This window comes from Trichechus manatus, unplaced genomic scaffold (genome assembly GCF_000243295.1).
Source record: "Trichechus manatus latirostris isolate Lorelei unplaced genomic scaffold, TriManLat1.0 scaffold00097, whole genome shotgun sequence".
Classification (NCBI taxonomy): domain Eukaryota; kingdom Metazoa; phylum Chordata; class Mammalia; order Sirenia; family Trichechidae; genus Trichechus; species Trichechus manatus.
In genome coordinates, this window is record NW_004444033.1 from 7603985 (window position 1) to 7623857 (window position 19873).

The 19873-nt window shown below is 40.4% G+C and overlaps 1 protein-coding gene across 9 annotated transcripts in view; it reads right to left on the reverse strand.

Moving 5' to 3' along the window:
* The window catches only part of CHCHD3 (coiled-coil-helix-coiled-coil-helix domain containing 3), a 325632-nt gene that overhangs the window by 249416 nt on the left and 56343 nt on the right, over window positions 1-19873 (reverse strand). For 7 of the 9 annotated variants that reach the window (XM_023737121.1, XM_023737119.1, XM_023737123.1 and 4 more), the window contains one exon: window positions 7498-7579. In XM_023737121.1, the coding sequence (XP_023592889.1) occupies window positions 7498-7579 (82 nt within the window). Of the gene's footprint in view, window positions 1-7497; window positions 7580-15127; window positions 15212-19873 lie in introns of all 9 variants that reach the window. The other 2 variants (XM_023737122.1, XM_023737118.1) reach the window with 1 other exon arrangement.

Here is a 19873-nt window from a genome sequence, read left to right on the forward strand (position 1 = left end):
GTATGCTCCTCCACCTTTTCCAGAGTGAACTGCCTGTGTGGAAGGGCCTCACATACTCTACACAGCATGGCCACCAGGACGAGCAGATGGCTTCCCGAAGGCCCAGGACGGAGGGTGCAGCCAGGCCGAGGTCCAGCCTACGCAGCCACTGCCCTTAAATCTGGATTTCTAGACTCAAGGAAGTGAACCTCAGGCCACTTCCCACCCACTTTCTAAAGCAGAAACGGAACTGAGTTTACTCAACAAATGCTACTTGGACTAGAAAAGTACATCCCCTCATATACAAAGTGCCCAAATTTGAAAGGAAAATGATCCTAACCAGAGGCTTCTCAAACTACGCCTCCATTATCATTAGGGCCTGCGGGGCTGATTCCCAGGCCTCCACGAAGGAGAACGGGGAAAGGCTCACAGAGTTCTGGGTGCCCCATCCTCCCAACAACCAGAACGGTGCTTAGATTTGTCTTACATGGCACTCCATGTTGAGCTTCCTTTGAATAAATGTTTATGAGAAAGGATGATTCATGGCCTCAGTGACAGACCGGGCAGGGCTCGGTGGTAGTCCAAGTCAAATCCTGGTTCTGCTGCTGACTGAGAAGCTTTACCTGTCTATCTCAGTCATCTATTTTTACAGAACAGTGACAATGCTGACAATAAGCAATGATGGTTTATGTAAGGAATAATAAATGCCTCACAGAGTACATTACAACATAAACCAAAAACCAAACCTATTGCCATCGAGTCGATTCCAACTTATAGCAACCCTATAGGACAAAGTAGAACTGCCCCATAGGGTTTCCAAGGCTGTAATCTTTATGGAAGCCAACTGCCACATCTCTCTCCCGCGGAGCAGCTAGTAGGTTCAAATCACCAACCTTTGGGTTAGCAGTCAAGCACTTAACCACTACACCACCAAGGCTCCTGTATGTAAGGAATAATTAATGACTTACAGAGCACATTACAACTCACTCCCCCAAAAAAGAAAAAGCTGGATTGTTCCAGGTAGTAGAGAAACATCAGCAAGGACAACTAACAACTAACAAACACTCACGGAGCAATTTCTAGAAACTTCCAAATGCAGAAACCAACTCTGGCACAAACTACTTCAAATACTATGCTTCATGAGAGAAAATGCAGTTTCACTGTCAGACGAAACATTCGAACAAGAAGTGGCCGAGCGTCACTGCCGCTATTACTGATAGTAAAAAAGTTACAGATTTCTCTAGCACGCTTGATGGATTCTGGTTTTCCGGGTTTGATCTTCCTACCGTGTAAAAACAGCTTATCAAACAGAATTCAGGGTAGGATTCCACAACAGCGTAGCATCAATAAGAAAGGAAATCGGATTTGGGAAAAAAGAAGTAAAAAGATGTGAATAAAACACAGACTGGATAATCCAACCTTCTAGAGTTGCCGGTTATAGAAAGCAGTTGTCTCTATTAAACGGAAAAGTGCCACTTGAACAAAAAAGATGAACATAGCTGATGGCACGCAGTTTCAACGCTTAGTGCAAACAGCCCTTGCAATGACTGCCCACTGAAAACTATCAGGGGGCTACAATGGGACCTTCCCATTACATTCAGAACTGCTAGGTCCTGAACTACTTTTAAGTGAATGGAGACATACGAGTGTAGAACAACAGTAAAGCAACGAGCAAGGAGAAAACATCAGGGCAAAAATGGGGTTAATAAGAAAAATAAATCTAAAATACTGACTTTGTTACACTACAGAAGAATCTCTTAAATCTTAGAGCAATAAAGGAATATTTTGTAGATTATGCCAATGAACTGTTCACTGCCTCCAATGATGCCACACTCTGGGAAATTCGCTCGCATCAGGGCAGCGGGGTGCAGCTGACAACTGGACATACGGTGAGTCACTGAAAAGGGTTACAACTCAAACTGCTGTAATTTTTTCTTTGCTAGCATTTGTAAAGGGAGTCCTGGTGGCACAGTGGATAAGCACTTGGCTGCAAACTGAAAGGTCAGCTGTTCAAACCCACCAGCCGCTTCATGGGAGAAAGATGTGGCAGTCTGCTTCCAGAAAGATTACAGCCTTGGACACCCTATGGGGCAGCTCTACTCTGTCCTATAGGGTCGCTATGAGTCAGAATTGACTCAATGGCAACAGGTAGCATCTGTAAGAGAAGTGGAGCTTGTCTGCCCGTGAAAGCTGTGGCTGCCGTACCCAGACACTGACTGCTGACCTCTCCTGAGGTCACTTCCAAACCACGCTTTTACAATAAATCCAAACCCAAACCCGCGGCCGTTGAGGCGAGGCTTAATAAATATTAGTACCAACAGTTCCTGTCCCCTGGAAATTGCTTTTTGATTACTGTATACCTAAAAATTATATGCAGGTTGAATGTATGTAATTTTATAACAGCTTTGTAATTTGGGTCTACAGTAGGAAAACAGTGTTCAACACTATGCTAAATTAAAACAGACTCACAGGACAAGTATCTATAGTCTCTGATACACACTGCTATATATATATATATATATATATGATATATAGTCCTAACGTCTGATTTTGAAGCCCTGGTGGTGCAGTGGTTAAGAGCTACGGCTGCTAACCAAAAGGTCAGCAGTTCAAATCCAACAGCCACTCCCTGGAAACCCTACAGGGCAGTTCTACTGTCCTGTAGGGTTGCTATGAGTCAGAACTGACTTGACAGCAATAGGTACTCCTTTTTTAATGTCTGATTTTAAAGGTATAATTTGTTTTCTGTTTTTGTTTTTAATATAATGTAGAATGTTTATGAAGTCCCTGGGAGGCATAAGCAGTAATGCACTTGGTAGCTCTATTCCACCACACAGGGTAGCTCTGAGTTGGAATCGACTAGATAGCAATGGGTTTGGTTGTTGTTTTTTTTTTAATACCCTAACTTACCCAGATATCTGATAAAATTTATGACTCATTAATTAAGCCAAATTAATTATTTTAAGCCTCTCAAATCTAATGTAATTTTCCAAGTAATTAAAAGTCGGGAAGACTCTCAACTGAAGTCCACCTAAAAAACAGCAAATATTTTTAGTTGGTGTACAGCTTGTTACAACATCAATAATCTATTGCCTTTCTTCTTGATTTCTTGAAGAAAGGTTATTAAAACTGAAACACTCTAACTTGCCATTATAGGTTAAGAGGTGAAATTCAAATCTCAAAGATCAGAGGTCAGAAGTAGTCACATTTTTCTTGCTGTCAGAGGCTGATTTTCAGAGGTAGAGCACAGGCAAGAAGTAAATCACGTTTTAAAAGTTTATACTCAACACTGTAGCACACTGTGTCCTGGCTAGATTGGTCTGCTATAGTTACAACACAAGGTCAGCTATAATCCGAAACAGGTGATACTGCATCCCGACAAAGCCAGACTGCTGCCACAGGCATGTATTCCGGGCTCCCAGTACGCTGAGCGGCTACAGCTATTCTGTCCATTAGACGTTCTGATGAGCAAAACCACGATTCCAAATTAGACCCAACAAGCTTGATGTGTATACTAAGATTCTGAATATTAATGTATCTGTGATTTTTTTTTTTTTGCATGATTCTGTTAACTAAGCAAATCACTCAAGATTCCCATAAAACAGGATCAGATCTAAGATGAATTAAATTGAGAGTCCGTGTGGAGATGTTTTTAACAAATGAGCAGAATACAACATATACGATCACAGTGCTTCCAATTAGCGGCATCATCACTGCAGCTCGAGTAAACAACCTTCTCTAAGGCAACTTTTAATGATGCCATGTCAGCATTTTTGGATTTAAGAGAGTGGAGATTTAAAGGAGTTTGGGTAAATTTTAAACAGTCTAATGAACTTTCTTCAGTTTAACTGATTCTGAATGGGGTCTAACTGTGGAAAGCACTACCTGCCAGAGATTCCGTAACAGGGCTTCTGCTTTAGGCGGAGGAGAGACAAGACCCTCCAGGAGCCATTTCCAATCCGAAAGATTTCCTAGTCTGGAGTGTACAGGGGCTGCATTTCATCAGTTCTAAGATGCATACGCTTTCACGTTTTCACATGACTGACAGCATCTTTCAATTGCTGCCTGCCAGGCGACAGTCCTGCCCGGTTGTCATCGTCTGCACGTGAGCATCGTAACGTGCAGAACTGCTGTCGGCAGCTTGGAAAAATCCCGGGAACAACAGCGGAGGCATCTTTTAAGCAATGCTGTTTCGCCAAGCTTTTCATGGCACAGAATGTGATACTGTGTAGAAAAACAATAAGTGATTCAGAAGCATTAGACCCAATGCGCAGAGGTTTTTAAGAGTACCTTAACCCAGGGTTTTTCACCATCCGCCCTACTGACATTTTGAGCCAGATAATTCTTGGTTGTGCGGGGGGCTGTCCTGTGCATTATAGGATGTTTAGCAGCACTCCTGGCCTCTACCCACTAGAAGCCGGTAATACCCACCAAGTTGTGACAATCTAAAACGTCTCCAGACATTGCCAAGTGAACCCTTGGTAGGGGCAGACAGAATCACCCCCGGCTGAGAACCACTGCCTTAACCAATTTGTTTTGCTTATATTTTCCTTTCTGTTAATACACAAATGATACATTTTTTAAAAATTCAAAATAATTCTTAATGAACTTCTAAGAGATAAGAAAGGATTGTGTCATAATTTAATCTGCAGCAATTTTTTCTTCGTAGTACATCAAATGCAAGCCTTCCTAAAATCCACGGCATCTTCAATTCAATGAAATCCAGCCACTCGCCATCCATACCCCCCGTCATGGAACCCTCCTCCTGGTGTCCTTTGGGGAACGACTTCTTCCCGCTATGGACAGCTTTCGTGACAGGTAGTTCTTTCCCAGCTAATGGTCCTCAAGTTTCCCTTTGATTCTTCTGAGCTGTCAAATATGCTTCTGGAAATGTCCCTGCTTCCTAAGTGAGCCAGAGCAAAATTCGGTCTTGCAACCAAAGCCGAATTAAAACAGAGTCCTTATTTAAGCCAGCCTGGTAGAGACACTGCAGAAAGTGCCTGGTGCCACAACCTTGGCCAGCCAGTTGAGAACTTTACTGTCTCTCCTTAGCACTAAGAGTACTATCACATCTACCTCATTTTTATTATAAAATATCGAGGTTAAATGATATGATAGAAGGGGCAGGGGGGATGGGTAGAGTGACGTGGGGTATAGTTGAAACAAGAATTGCCAAAACTGTGTAACAGGTCGTGGAGGTTCACTGTACTCTATTTTTTAATGTGCTTAAAAGTGTCCATAAGATAAAGATTAAACCATAAAATGAATATTTTATAAAGAAAAATATAATGATCAAAGTTATTTACAAAGTCTTTTTTGAACAGACTGGTTCCTTACATGTATGAGAGCCCAAGTCTGGGATCTTTAGGACTTGAGGACTGGCCTAAAGTTTTGTGAGCACTTGGGGTGAGAACAGAGACTTGGTAAGCAGGCCATGGACAAGTGACAGTGTAAAAGCAGGAAGAACTATTTTCCAAACTGCTTACAAGGCTTTATTCAACTGCGTCAACAGATATAGTAATGTATAATGCTTTGTGATTCCAAAAAGTGGTTTGAAAACACTGCACATAAAACCTTCCTAATGCTTTTTCTAAAGCTTCTTTGCTAGTAGGAAAGAAAAAAGAAAAAAAAGCTACTGATTCTTCTAAGAACTATCATATAGATGAACACACACTTTTTGCCAAGATTTGACAGCTGAAGTTATCAAGAAGAAAGCTTCAAGTACAACATTTTTGTTTTTACAGGAAAAATAATAAAAAGGTTGTACCACCCTCTGCTCTCCTTAAAGGTGACAGAAAATAAATTCTTTATCAATAGTCATTTGTCCAGGTTACAGCTAGGCTGCCAACTCCAGTCCACATGAGATATGAAACTGGCTCTCACTAGCACCTTTCATTCATCTCGTCTACCCTTTACCCTTCACAGACCAAGGCAGAGCAAATGGGAGTTGAATAATGAAAGAAAAAAAAAAAAAAGAATCATAGTGAGTGTAACTGTAGCAAAAGTCTGCGCCATAAGGGAAGAAAGAAGGCCAAAAAATAATAATAAATTTCTTTTTTTGACTAGTTGAACTTCACTATCTAATAACACACTCCATCAACCTAACACAATTAAGTAACTATACAGTGCTACGTGGGAAACAACTGAAATACACGCCGACACTTTTAGCTGCACAAATTACATTCTGACTTTAAAACCTTAGGCCACGCACCTCCTCTGTTCATGAGAAGATGGCGGTCCTAACCTAAACCTCAGATTCTGCCCCACAGGTTTCATGCAAACTGACGTTAGCATAGCATTTGTCAAAAGAGAATGGTTTTCAAACCCTCTCACTTTAGAGATAAAATATTTAAGGTCCAAAGAGGTTAAATTTCATGCTGAAGGTCGTATAACCAGTGAGGACTAGAATCCAGGTTCAAAGATTGGTTACACTTCGCTCTGTCAAGCAAAATAGTGCGGCAGTAAAACAGAGACCAGCATGTACTGAGCATCTACTCGCTGGAAGGCATGTGTCTGGTGCTCCCCATAGAATGATATACACATAATCATAACATTATAATGCTCTGTGCTATATGCAAATTTCAGAAATAGCACAGATGGGACACACTTGACTTTATCTTAGATTAAAATGTATCCACATATTTTTATGAATAAGTATATACTTTAAGTCTATACTTAAAAAAAAATTATCTACACTTTTTTGTAAGTTTTTTTTTTTTCAGATCCTATCTCTTCAACATCTTCTCAAATCAGCACATAAGGATGTACCTGACTGTCTGGTATTCCATGGTAGGCGAGTACCATAACACATTCATCCAGGCCCCTAGGATGTGATCTGGGTTGCTTCCAGGTTTCTACTACTACAAAAGCATTTCAGTGAACATTCTTTTGGCTGTTATTAGTAGTACTAGTACTAGTAATTACAATAACAACATAAAAGTTACAATTACAACATAGAAAAAAAAATCCAGAGGAATAAAATACGGTTAAAGAGTGATTATCTCCAGAGGATGGAATTATGGAGGACTTTGATTAGACCTTAACATATTTCTGTAATGTCAATTTTTTTAAGTGAGTATATATTACTAATTAGTGTGATTTGTTAATCCAGGCATTATGTATGACATGACATTCATCATTGATTACAACACTGTTTACCTTAATATCCATTTTCTATCATATCATAAATACACTCATCCAAAGAAACTAACCCGAGAAAATGCCTAGAGACTCCTCAAGAACCACTTTTCACATATGGAGAAAACAGACCTTAGTATTTATGCCATTAAAACCTATACAAGAGATATAACGGTAATTTACGTTGAAGTTTGAGAAGAAAGCAACACAGGGCTTTAATGGTACAACCCAAATCCAAAAATGGCCAAACTCCTATATTTAGCACATTCAAAAGCTCAGACACATACAAATAATGAGTCTTATTACAATCATTCTTCTCTAAAAATATTTGATAAATTTGAGCAGCCCACCAAAATATCACTGAGATACCACAAAACTCACTGTTTTTGCTTTTCAGATTCTTTCTTAGCTTGCTCCAATGCCAGCTCCTCGGCTACTCTTCTTTTCAGTTCTTCTTCAGAAACTAGAATCAATAAAGAGGAGGAGGAGATAAAATAAATGACTTCTTAAAAAATAAACAAACAAAATAATCCAGAAAGTAAAGCTGAGACTAGATTTAACAGGCCAAGTTCTACTAGGTGGTCAGCCTCTCCTTGGAACCACCTAAGCGCTATGGAAAAGATCAATTAGTGCATTTCAGGAGTAATTTAATCAAGACTTCCCTGGTGACCTAGAAATTTCTACATCTGCCAAAATTTATAATAAACTCAAGGAGCTGCTCACTGCCCAGTGGGGACTGAGCCATTAAGTACGAATTCTTTAAAATGATGTCCTATCATTAAACTGTGACAATCACAAGTAAGTGGAGGACAGGCTTAAGGAAGGGACTTTAGGAGGGAAAATGACGCTCAACTCTTGCCACTTTGATAATTAAGCATTTAATAAAATCATTTATTACAGAGAGAAAATCATTTGTATTTATACGTATTTTCCCATGAGTTATGAGAAAAAAATGAGAGAAAAGACAACCATTTTAGAACTTTTTTTTTTTTAATACGTGTAATTGAAATTCAAGCGCCAACAACTAGAGAGAGACACAGAGCAGAGCTGAGAACACGGCTGGAGTATTCTAAATACCCAGTGACTTGATTTGAAACATCTGGTGTTTCCAATTAGAAGGTTCTGTATGATATGCTTTATAAAGATTCTTACAGCTATAATGACAAATAAAATGGGCAAATTTTATATACTTCCTGTAGAGCCTTCCATGAGAAATGAGCAGAGACTAATTCTTCATTACTAGAAACCCACTACCCAAAATTATGAGAAAGAAAGCACCAGAAACTCTTAGGAGACTCTAGGAATGCACACAACTCTAACTATTATTTCCCATGGTTGAGCCTATTAGAGGGGAAACTAGCCAGCACCGTCTCTGCTTCGGGGGGCGGGGGGAGGACACATTATCTGATGACCCCAACATTTCAACTGCGCTGCTAGCGCAGCGGTTAAGAGCTCAGGCTGCTACTATGAGGTCAGCAGTCTGAATCCACCAGCCGCTCCTTGGAAATCCACTGGGGCAGTTCTACTCTGTCCTACAGGCTCCCTATGAGTTGGAATCGACTGCATGGCAACAGTTTTTGCCTCAGGGCATAGGCAAAGAAAAGAATTACAATAAGCAAAAACCTCTTTAAATATTTATCTGACAATGGACAATAACAAAGAAGATACATGAAAGTCTTAAGGATGTTTTAGTGATGGGCTTATCAGAAAACAACAACAGCATTAAAAGACACCATCAAAAAAGTGAAAAGACAATCCAAATAAGAAAAAATATACAGCAAATCATATAGTCCCTTATAGTTAACAAGGGACTTGTATCCAGACTTGTAAAGAACTCTTATAACTCAACAGTAAAAAAGCAAAAAACACAATGAGCAAATGATTTAAATAGGTATTTCTCCAAAGAAGATATACCCATTGCTGTCGAGTTGATTTCGACTCATAGTGATCCTATAGGACAGAGTAGAAATGTCCCATAGGGTTTCCAAGGAACAGCTGGTAGATTCTAACTGCCGACCTTTTGGTTAGCAGCTGAGCTCTTAACCACTGCACCACCAGGGCTCCAAAAGAAGATACAGAAATGGCCAATAAGGACATGAAAAGTTGCTCAGCATCGTCAGTCATTAGGGAAAGGCAAATCAAAACCACAATGAGGTACAACTTCACACCCACTATAATAAGTCAAACAATAACAAGTATGGGCAACAATGGAGAGAAATTGGAACCCTCATAAGTTGCTGGTGAAAATGTAAAATGGCTTGGAAAAAGCAATTCCTTAAAACGCTAAAAGTAGTTATATTATCTAGCAATTTCACTCCTAAGTATGTACTCAAGGAAATTTAAAACATATGTCTATAGAAAAACTTGCACGCGAATGTTCACAGCAGCATTATTCGTAATATTCTAAAAGTAGAGACAACCTAAATGCCCATCAACTGATAAATGGATAAACAAAATATGGAATATCCATACAATGAAGTATTTTTTGACAATAAAAAAGAATGAAGTTCGGTACATGCTACAGCATGGACAAATCTTGAAAACAGTATACATGCTAAGAGAAAGAAAACGACTCCACGGCACCCAACAACACAGACTTCAGATAAATTAGTCAACCTCCCAAGCGCTGGTTTCCTCATCCAGAAACTGGGTTGGCCAGTCCTCCTGGGTGCCTGGCTGCTGTGAATTCTAGGTGTTGCACTCCACAAGGTGATGGCTTCCACATCTTCACCTACTTTTCATAAACAACAGAGCCAATGTGACACTAAATTTTTTCAAGCTGTACACAGCCTACAGCTCCATTAAGTGGCAAAAATTGAAAGGATTTCATAAATGAAACGAATATTTATCACAAATATTACCACTTGATCAAACTGTCCTCTGAAGTTTAACAAACTGTAAACTCAAAACCCGTTGCCGTCGATTCCGACTCATAGCGACCCAAGAAGACAGGGTAGAACTGCCCCATAGGGTTTCCAAGGAGCTGCTGGTGGGTTCGAACTGCTGACCTTTTGGTTACCAGCAGAGCTCTTAACCACTGCACCACCAGGGCTCCTAACAAACTATACTCAGCATAAACACGCCATCAATCTATATATGGAAAATCATGCTGCTTCCCCTAGATTGTTTCAAATTAACACAGTAAAATTTTTCTCAGACAAAAGTTCATCACTATCTGGAAACTCAGAACCCCCTGGGTGGCATAAATGGCTTGCACTTGACTACTAAAGGTTGGCTGTTCAAACCCATCCAGCAGCAATGCAGAAGAAATGCCCGGCAATCTGCTTCTGTAAAGATTACAGCCAAGAAAACCCTATGGGGCAGTTCTACCCTGTCGCATGGGGTCGCTATGAGTTGGAATCAACTCGATGGCAACGGATCTGGTTTTCTTCTTTTACATACTTCTGTAAGACCTCGGTATATTACCAGGTCTAGGTAGGAAGCAATGAGACCAGTTTTCTAAGCAAGCTGATGAAACGGTCTCACATTTTCACAATGCATTTATGCCTCTTACACTGGGCCTTCCTACCAGCGGAAACGCCAAAATTAGCAGTGAGCTTTCTACTATTGAGAAGACCAGCCTGGAAGGGAGGGAAGAACTCTATTACCAAATGGTGACCAGCTGGATGTTGGGAGTGATCCGCAGAGGAGACAGCAGAGAAGCAGTGATGCAGGAAGAAAAAAATGTAGCTTGGAGACTTGTCTGTTCTTTCTGTAGCCCCTTCCGCCTCTCATAGCCCTGCCACTCGGCCATGCGGTAAGCTGAAGCACAGGTGCAGAGACCTGGGTGTCATCTAAGTAAGCCATGAGCAGCAGGAGAAGGAGGGAAAAGGAAAGCACCAGCAATGGACAGGGCAGGAAAACTCCCACCGCCACGCCTGAGGGGGCTCGCTGACCTGGCACCTCTCGCTACCCAGCTACTGCACAAAGGGACCAGGGCACGGCTGACTTTCTAATGCCCTAGCAATTTCCAGTAAAAGGGGGAAGAAATTACAACTCTTGGGTCTCAAGTCCAAGGTCACAGATGAAAAATTACCTTAGCTACAGTGGAGAATTTAAAATAACAAAAGATAAAACATGACCTAGCATGAAGAGTTTAAAATCTAAAATAGCAAAGCAAAGCATAGGCAGGAAAATAAACCAGTGTGGTAATGGGTTTTGAGCAAATCTAAGCTTCATGTTATTTGTTTTTAAATCAATAGAATACAGAAAGCAACAATACATTTCTTCTGATAGGTCTGATCTAAGTGCATAAGGGAAAAGATACACCATTTGGAGACCACTATTTAAAATGGCCTTTCGGAAAACACTCTTTTCAGCTCTCAGGATCTGAACATTTTCTCAAATAAAACTGTTATTAAACTAAAAGGTCAGTGTTTCAGGATGGGCTACTCGGAGAGAAGCAAGGAAAGGCCAACTCTGCCTATTAGCACAGTGAGTTTCCAAGCAGATCTCTGAGACTGGCAAAGTTTGTGAAATGAGAAAAAGAGTAAAAACGAGAAATGTTCAAGCCATAGCAATCAGATTTGCCGTGGAAATTTGTGGAACGATTTCAAGCTCAGTAAGTAGGGTTCCATGGCTTGTCAGTACATACACAACTTTCCTTTTAAAATGTTTTAAGATAAAACGATGTTTTCTTCACATACTTGATACCTTGGACTTTTAAAAATCTTCTCAGAAAACATTTTAATTTCTTTAAACACAATGGCAAATGTAGCTTAATGTACACGAACACTGTTATTTTGTCAATTAGTTATACAAGATATTACACCACCCATATGCCCTGGGAGAAAAAGTGAGGCCTTGCAATTGCTTGGTTACAGCAACTGTGGCCCTAAACCCTTTATTTGAAACTATCATTAAAAATAGTAACTACCTCTATGCTTCAGAGCAGCTCATGATTCCTAAAAAAAAGTCTTTGTTTCTCTGTTTTTACTAAATAACATTCTAAGCAAATGTTTTGGCTAGTCCAAACGTTCTACTTTACTGACTGCCTAGGAATCTTTTGATCCCCTTAGCCACATTCTAAATTTCTAAGCTAAAATTTTGTGTTCAGGATCAAATAAGAAAATCCAAGATTCCTAACCTTGTATTCAACTCCTCAGTATTGCTGTTGTTAGTTGCCATCAAGTCGGCTCTAACTCATGGCGAACCCATGGATCACACAACGGAAATGTTGCTCTGCCCTGCTCCATCGTCCTGACTCTCGGTATGCTGGAATCCACTGCTGTGGCTATTGTGCCAGTTCATCTCATTTAGGGCTTCTCTTGTTTTGATTGGCCCTTCACTTTACCAAACATGATGCCCTTTTCCAGCGATTGGGTCTTACTTGATGACATGCCCAAAGTGAGTCAAAATCTCACCATCTTCGCTTCTTAGGAGCATTCTGGTTATATTTCTTCTAAGACTGATTTGTTCATTCTTCTGGCAGTCCATGGTATATTCAATATTCTTCACAAATACCTCAGTTCAAATGCATGAATACTTCTTCCGTATTCCTTATTCATTATCCAACTTTTGCAAGCATATGAGGCGACTGAAGAGACCATGGCTCGGGGCAGACTCACCTTAGTCATCAAAGTGACATCTTTGCTTTTAAAAACTTTAAAGAGGCCTTGTACAGCATATTTTCCCAAAGCAATACATTATTTGATTTCTTGACTGCTGCTTCCATGGACATTGATTGTTGATTCTAGTAGAATGCAATCACTGACAACTTTGATTTCTTCTCTATGAGTATTCTTAGGAACTGTGAATACCATGGTCTTAATCCTCAAAGAAAAGTGTAGCATAAATGCCTTACGCCTCACCTGTCTTCTGTGTTGTACGACTTATGCCCAAATTTCTCTGTTTTCAGAAACTGCTTAAACTAGGGGTAGGGAGGTACCATGATATACTTAAGACAGATTTTTGAACAGAAATGACCCCAAAGGATGGAATGAATTTACAAACTCATCACCTATAACAAAAAGAAAATGCAACCATGATTTGAGACTTACCGTTTCCCTGGACCTCAAGGGATACACCAGTTTCCTTTTTAACGTTTCCTACCTACGATTTTCCTTTTCTTCATTTTCTTTGCATAAACCTTACACTATAATTCCCTCTCCAATTACGGTATTTCTTAAATAATCCCTCTAAGTTTTTTTAATAAAACTTACAGCTCGTTTCTTAGAAAAATGTCAGTTCTTTTGGGATTTTTTCTTTGCTCCGTTTCTCTTTCTGATTTCACCATTTGCTGATACGTGTCATGTCCAATTTTGTAAAGCCTATTATTTTCATAAGGAGCTCTGGTGGGGCAATGGTTAAGCACTCAGCTGCTAATTGAAAGGTCAGCAGATAGAACCCACCCAGCGGCTCTACAGAAAAAAAGACCTGGCAACCTATAAGAGCAACTCGAAAAACTAGGTAAGAAACTTAGGGGGCAGTGGGTTTATGTTAATGGGGGAGGAACAACTCAGAAAAGGGGGTGAGAATGGCTATACAACTTAAACAATGTAATTAATGTTACTGAATTGTACATGTAGAAACTGTTGAATTGGTGTGTGTTTCAACTATGTATATTCTCAACAGCAACAAAAACAAAATTATTTTTAAAAAAAAAAACCTATCAATCTCCTCCCATAAAGATTACAGCCCAGGAAGGCCTATGGGGCAGTTCAACTCTTTTATACAGAGTCACTATGCATCAGAATCCACTCGACAGCACACAACAACAATATTTTCATATGGTAGTTTAAAAACGCTGAGGAAAAACTACGAAGATCTACTATCAGAAGGAAAAAAATGTATACAACTGTACAATAGCAGCAGCAGATATAAAATAAAGACAATGACTTGCTCAGGATCGGAAGGTTAAGCTAAAACTTATATCCTGAGATACAGCCAAATTAAATTTTCAGCTCCATAGAAATATCTATTAATCTTACAATTTCAATAAATTCATTAATATAAAGGAGCATTTGCTGTCCAAAAAATAATAATGGAGGCATCCATGCAATCAATGAAACACAACGCGCAGTATATCACAACTAAATGGCTCACAGCACAGGCCAGGACTGCAGAATAAATCCTGTCCTGTTCCTTAGCTTCTAAGAGGTACAGGGACGGCTTGGGAGAAGAGTCAAAAGGTGACCAGAATAAATCTCAAACGTTAGAAAGAAACTTGTTAACTGTGCGCCATTATCCATCTGTGGTGCCATCTACTTGGCAGACAAATAAACCTGATTCAGACTCACAAACACACAGAGAGTGGAAGTATGTTCAGCTGACAGTGACATTCAGCCTCTCCTAAGGATTATGTACCTTAAGGCAGCCTTCAAAAAAAATGACGTCTGTCTAGCTACCTGGCAGGATGACTGTGGCTGCTTACACATTAAACTTAATGATGATGCTAGAATGAAAATTCTTAACTGCACGTTCATAATCATAAATATTGTATCAGAAGGCACAGTGGTACAGAATTTGGCAACCTAGACATTAATGGCACCGAGTTGATGGTTTATTTTGTGGTATTACTGCTCCATCAGGATTTATAGACTTTCGTAAATTTCTGATCTGAATGGCATAATATGCAAATAATGTCCATTTTATTGTTTGCTTCATAGTAAGTGCTTACAGCAACCAGCCCCGTGTGCCATTCAGTGTGAAAACCAACATCAATACCGGGCTGCAGAACTGGATCGCAACCGACAAGCTCAAAATTTACATTCTACGCTTCTCAGGTTTTTAAGTACACAATTTGTAAAGGCAGGATTGAGAAACAGGTATATATAGTATTTCATGTCTTAATACCCTGAGTAATAGTTGCAAGACCTCAAAAAGCCTCTAGGAAAATAAGATCTATAATTTAAATTTAAAAAATAATAATTACCTCTGGATATTGCTTTTTGATGCATAGCTTAATTTTTTTTGTTTCAAAAATGGATATATTCTGTTCACTGGGGCTAGAAGTATAAATCAAACAACGTTAAATCTCCAGCCCCAGATGAAGTACCAAAACGGCCCAAACCTGTTTCCACCGAATTCAAATGGTCCTGAGTGTGTTCCTGTTCAGGCGTTTCTTCAGGAGTTAGGAAATGCAAAGAGGGCCAAGCTGGAAAGCAAGGAGTTCAGATCTAGTCCCCAATTCATTTTTGTGGTTTTGCTCAACACTTCGTTTCTTCAGGCCATGACTGTCTCATCTGTAAGATGAGGGGCCCAAACCAGAAAATCTCTAGCATCCCTTCCTGCACATGACTGAGTTTAATGGGAGGCTGAAGACTGAACTCGAGCTGCGCCTCCACTCCCCCCAAGAACCCCACTGAAATGATGGTAAAGGAATAAAACAGTACATCAGTGGCAACTGTCAACTGTTTTCCTTGAAGTGACACTTGGTTCATTTGGAGAAACTGTCTATCAGATACCCACCCAGCAAACTACCAAAAACAGCCTCTAGCCTTACAGACAGCAAAAAGAGTTGGTGTTGGGCGGGGGGGAGGCGGTGGTTAGGGGGCTTGCAATATTATACAAGCTTTGCTAGTCACAGAGCAGATGTTCAATAAAAACTGGTTGACTGATTTGTGGAGTCGAACATCAATCATCAGGTAAGGTAAATCACTTACTTTTGAGATAGCTTGGGGAAGATTCAGAACACACACAGGAAAATCATATACAGTCTAAGCAAAAAGAATGTAATCGCTACTCAAAAAATTACTTCAAGACAAGTCCCCAGTCCTCCAACTCCCAACCATGGCCACCAACACCAGGTTTCTGCTCCAGGACCCTGCTTTATAGAAAAATCCTGAGCCACCACTACCAACAGTAAGTTGTTTATAAAGGAAGGAAAAGTGGGTATCTGCTATAAACTTACTATAATGACTGTAAAGTTTCCATTTCAATGTAGAAGCTCGTATCAGTTTTGTGTCTTCCTATCAACCATACAGGAAACCCTGGTGGTATAGTGCTTAAGAGGTATGGCTGCTAACCAAAAGGTCGGCAGTTCGAATCCACCAAGCACTCCTTAGAAACCCTATCAGGCAGTTCTCCTCTGTCCTATAGGGTCGCTACAAGTGGGAGTGGACTCCACGGCAACGGGTTAGGTTTTTTTTTGTATCAACCATACGAAGCTATTTTTGTTTGCTTGTTAATTATTTTTTCCCAATTCAAGTGATTTCTAGGAACAATACAAACTAGGGAAATCAGTTGATTCACGAGGTAGTGAATCCACACGGACGGAATCCTGTGCGAGGCCCTGTAAGAGACAAAGGCACGTGGAAAGGTCCCTAACAGTAAGGAGATTATAGTCTGAGTCAGTGTAAGCGTGCTACTGAGGTTCAGTATCAAGGAAATTTGACACGGTCGGCAAGGCGTCGAGGGTTTCACAAAGGTGGAACTTGAGCGACAGCCTAAATTAAACAGCTGGAAAGGACACCAAACAAAGGGCATCTGAGGAAGAACAACAGCATCGGCAGATATGCTTGTGATACAGTAAAAAACAAATCTAATCTGACTGAGGCTTGTTTGTAGGAGGTAAAAGCAGAGGGTAAATTATGCTCAGTTGTGGGAAGCCAGGAGTTCCGATAAGAAATGTTAAGAAATAGGGCCATGGACAGTTGCAAAAAATGGGAAGAAAGCAATGAAATAGGGTGTCATAGAAAATTTAATGTGGTAAAAGTTTGCAGATAAAACTCGAAGCGGAAGCATTAGGCAGTGAGTGGTGATCCTCCCGAACAGCAGCATCACTTGTCAGAAACACAAATTCTCATGCTCTGCCCTAGATCTACTGAATCAAAACCTTTGGGGGTGGGGCCCAGCAATCATGTGTTAACCAGCCCTCCAGGTGATTCTGATGCCTCCTGATGCCCAGCAGAGGATGACAAGGACCTGAACCAGGATGGTGGCCATGAAGACAGAGCCTAAGAGACAAGATCTTTCATGGGAAAAACTGACCCTCTGTGACTGACTGAGGGAGCAAAGAGAAAGGCAAAGGTGGGCCAAGACGCCAGAAAAACAATACTCACGATGGTCAACGAAGTAAAGGGAGAGAGGTTACGGGAGAAGAAAGACAATGAGTTCCTTTACAGACAGATCCAATCTAAAGTGGTGGTAGAACATCCACGCGGAATCGCCAGCAATTAGAAATTCGAACCAGAAACTCAGATGGAAGACTTGGCTGGAAATGCTGATTTGGGGATGATTATTAAAGATCTGAGGAGCCCTGGTGGCACAGGGGTTAAAGTGCTCAGCTGCTAACCAAAAGGTCGGCCATTCGAATGCACCAGCCCCATGCAGGAGAAAGATGTGGCAGTCTGCTTCCTTAAAGATTCACAGCCTTAGAAACCTGGTAGGAGAGTTCTACTCTGTCCTGTAGGGTCACTACGAGTTGAAATTGACTCAACGGCAACCGGTTTGGTTTTTTGTTTTTTATTAAAGATCTAAGTAGCCCCGGTAGCATGACAGTTAAGCACTTGGCTGCTAACTGAAAGGTCAGCGATTCGAACCCACCAACAGCTCTGAGGGAGACAGATGTGGCAGTCTGCTTTCAAAAAGATTACAGCCTAGGAAACCCTCTGGGGTGGTTCTCCTCTTGTCCTGCAGGGTCACTATGAGTCAGAACTGACTCAACAGCAACGGGTTATTAAACATCTTAGCTCAGTGAATTCTTCTGGAAAGAATGCATAAAGAGAAAAAAGTAGAAGGTTAATGAATAGGCCTCAAGAATTCATCAGATGAAAGACGGGAGTAAAGATGAAATATCATTAGGGACAAAGAAGAAACGGAATGGAAAGAAGAAATGAACCAAAATAGCAGAAACGACAAATAGATTTCATCTCATCTGCCAATTCCAGTAGCTGCCTAGGGTGCTGTGTATAGAAGGACTCCAAGGCCAAGTCCAGGTTCCATGAATTAACGTCTACCACGGGCACGGATATGGTGCAAACAGTAAATGCGCTTGGTTGCTAAAAGAAAGGTTCAAGTCCACCCAGTGTCTTGGAAGAAAGCCAGGTGATCTACTTCTGAAAAATTGACAACTTTTTGGAGCACAGTTCTACTTTGCTGAACATGGGGTCACCATGAGTCAGAATCGACTCCCCAGAGCTGGTGGTGGTGGATGGGCATGAGAGGAAGATGATTACTTCATCCCTTAGAGCATACGGAAATCAGATGGTGTGGATACAGGGAGTCAGTGGGAGGAGAGCAACAGAGACTAAGGACAGCCTCTCTTCAACAAGTTTAGAAATGAAACAAGGAAAAAGATGGAAATTATGAATAAAAAAATTATTTTCTCAAATAGTGGAGATCTGTGCATGTTTGAAGGGCAACTATAATCGATAATTTGTAACTAAATTATAATATACTGACAAGGGCTAGTTGTTTCGTAAAGGTAATTCAGAGACATTAGTATAATGTGTACATTACTCATAAAGATCTGGCCATTTACTGTACAGGAACAGTAGACCAATTGACATTTATATATTATGCTCTGGTCTGCTTTCCTAATTACCACTCTAATACAAGGTTCATAGCACATTTTTTAAAGTATATTTCATAACAGTGAAACAGAGTGGACAAGCCTACTTGCAGGTGCTAAAAAGCTTTAACCAACACTAGGCGTCCTTACCTAAATAAACTGCCCTGGTAAATAGAAAGTCAAATACCATTGCAGTACTTAAGACTCAAAAGTCCATCTTCCCTCTCTCTATTGTTATGAAATAGTGTGTGCTTTTCAGTGAAATAAACTATATTTTATCCAAACCTTAACCACTAACAAAATTCCTGAATTCAACCAAGATACTGCCTACTACCTTCGAATCGATTCTGACTCACAGCTACCCTACAGGACAGAGCAGAACTATCCCCTAGGGTTTCCACGGCTGTAAATCTTTACGGAAGCAGACCGCCATATCTCTCCCACAGAACGACTGGTGGGTTCAAACTATCGACCAATCAGTTAGCAGCCGAGCATTTTAACTGCACCACCAGGGCTCAAACAAAGATAGTAAGTTCTTTACATTCTCATCGACCCTATTTTCTCAGGGAGACTTTAAATTTATCTTTGCACATAATCAAAGCACAAGGAAAGCAAAAGACTCAAAGATCTGAAAATAAAATCTGTCTTCTAATCTACCTAACTCTCTACAGCCCTGGGAAAAGTCAACAAACCTCAATCTCAAGACTTTTCTTCTTTCGAATGAAAATAAAACTTATGACCCAGTAAGGGCAGCTCTGTTTCTGTTTCCAGGAGGATAAACTAGAGCCCTCCCTCTTTTACAGACTAGCCCACTACTTACTTGGCAGTGGGGACAGAGGGAAGATCACCTACAGTAGACCTCTGGGCTTCAGCGGCTTCATTTGCAGCCCGTTAAGGGTGAGGTGCCAAAGAGGACCCACTTAACACAAAAGTTAACCACTGCAGAGCACCGGCCTCTCCTGGGAAGTTTTAAATAAAGCACTTCAGATTTTACACCCACACGTAATTCATATTTTATTTATGGTAGTTCAGATATATTAAAACTGGGAGACAGCAAAATATATATTGGTAAAAATATTTTTCATTAAGTTATAGTGCAATATCCTGAGCTTTGTTTTTTATTTAATTCACATGGTGATAATTAGATCAGCCTTTTTTTTGAAGTCAGATTGTAATACCTATAGCCCTGTTATCTTTCCTTCATCTAAAGTAACAAATCTCCACTTATTGTTCAGAAAACACCACTTCAACGAATTCATAAGCAGTCATAATCTCTAATAAAACAAAAATAATTCTCTGTGAAGC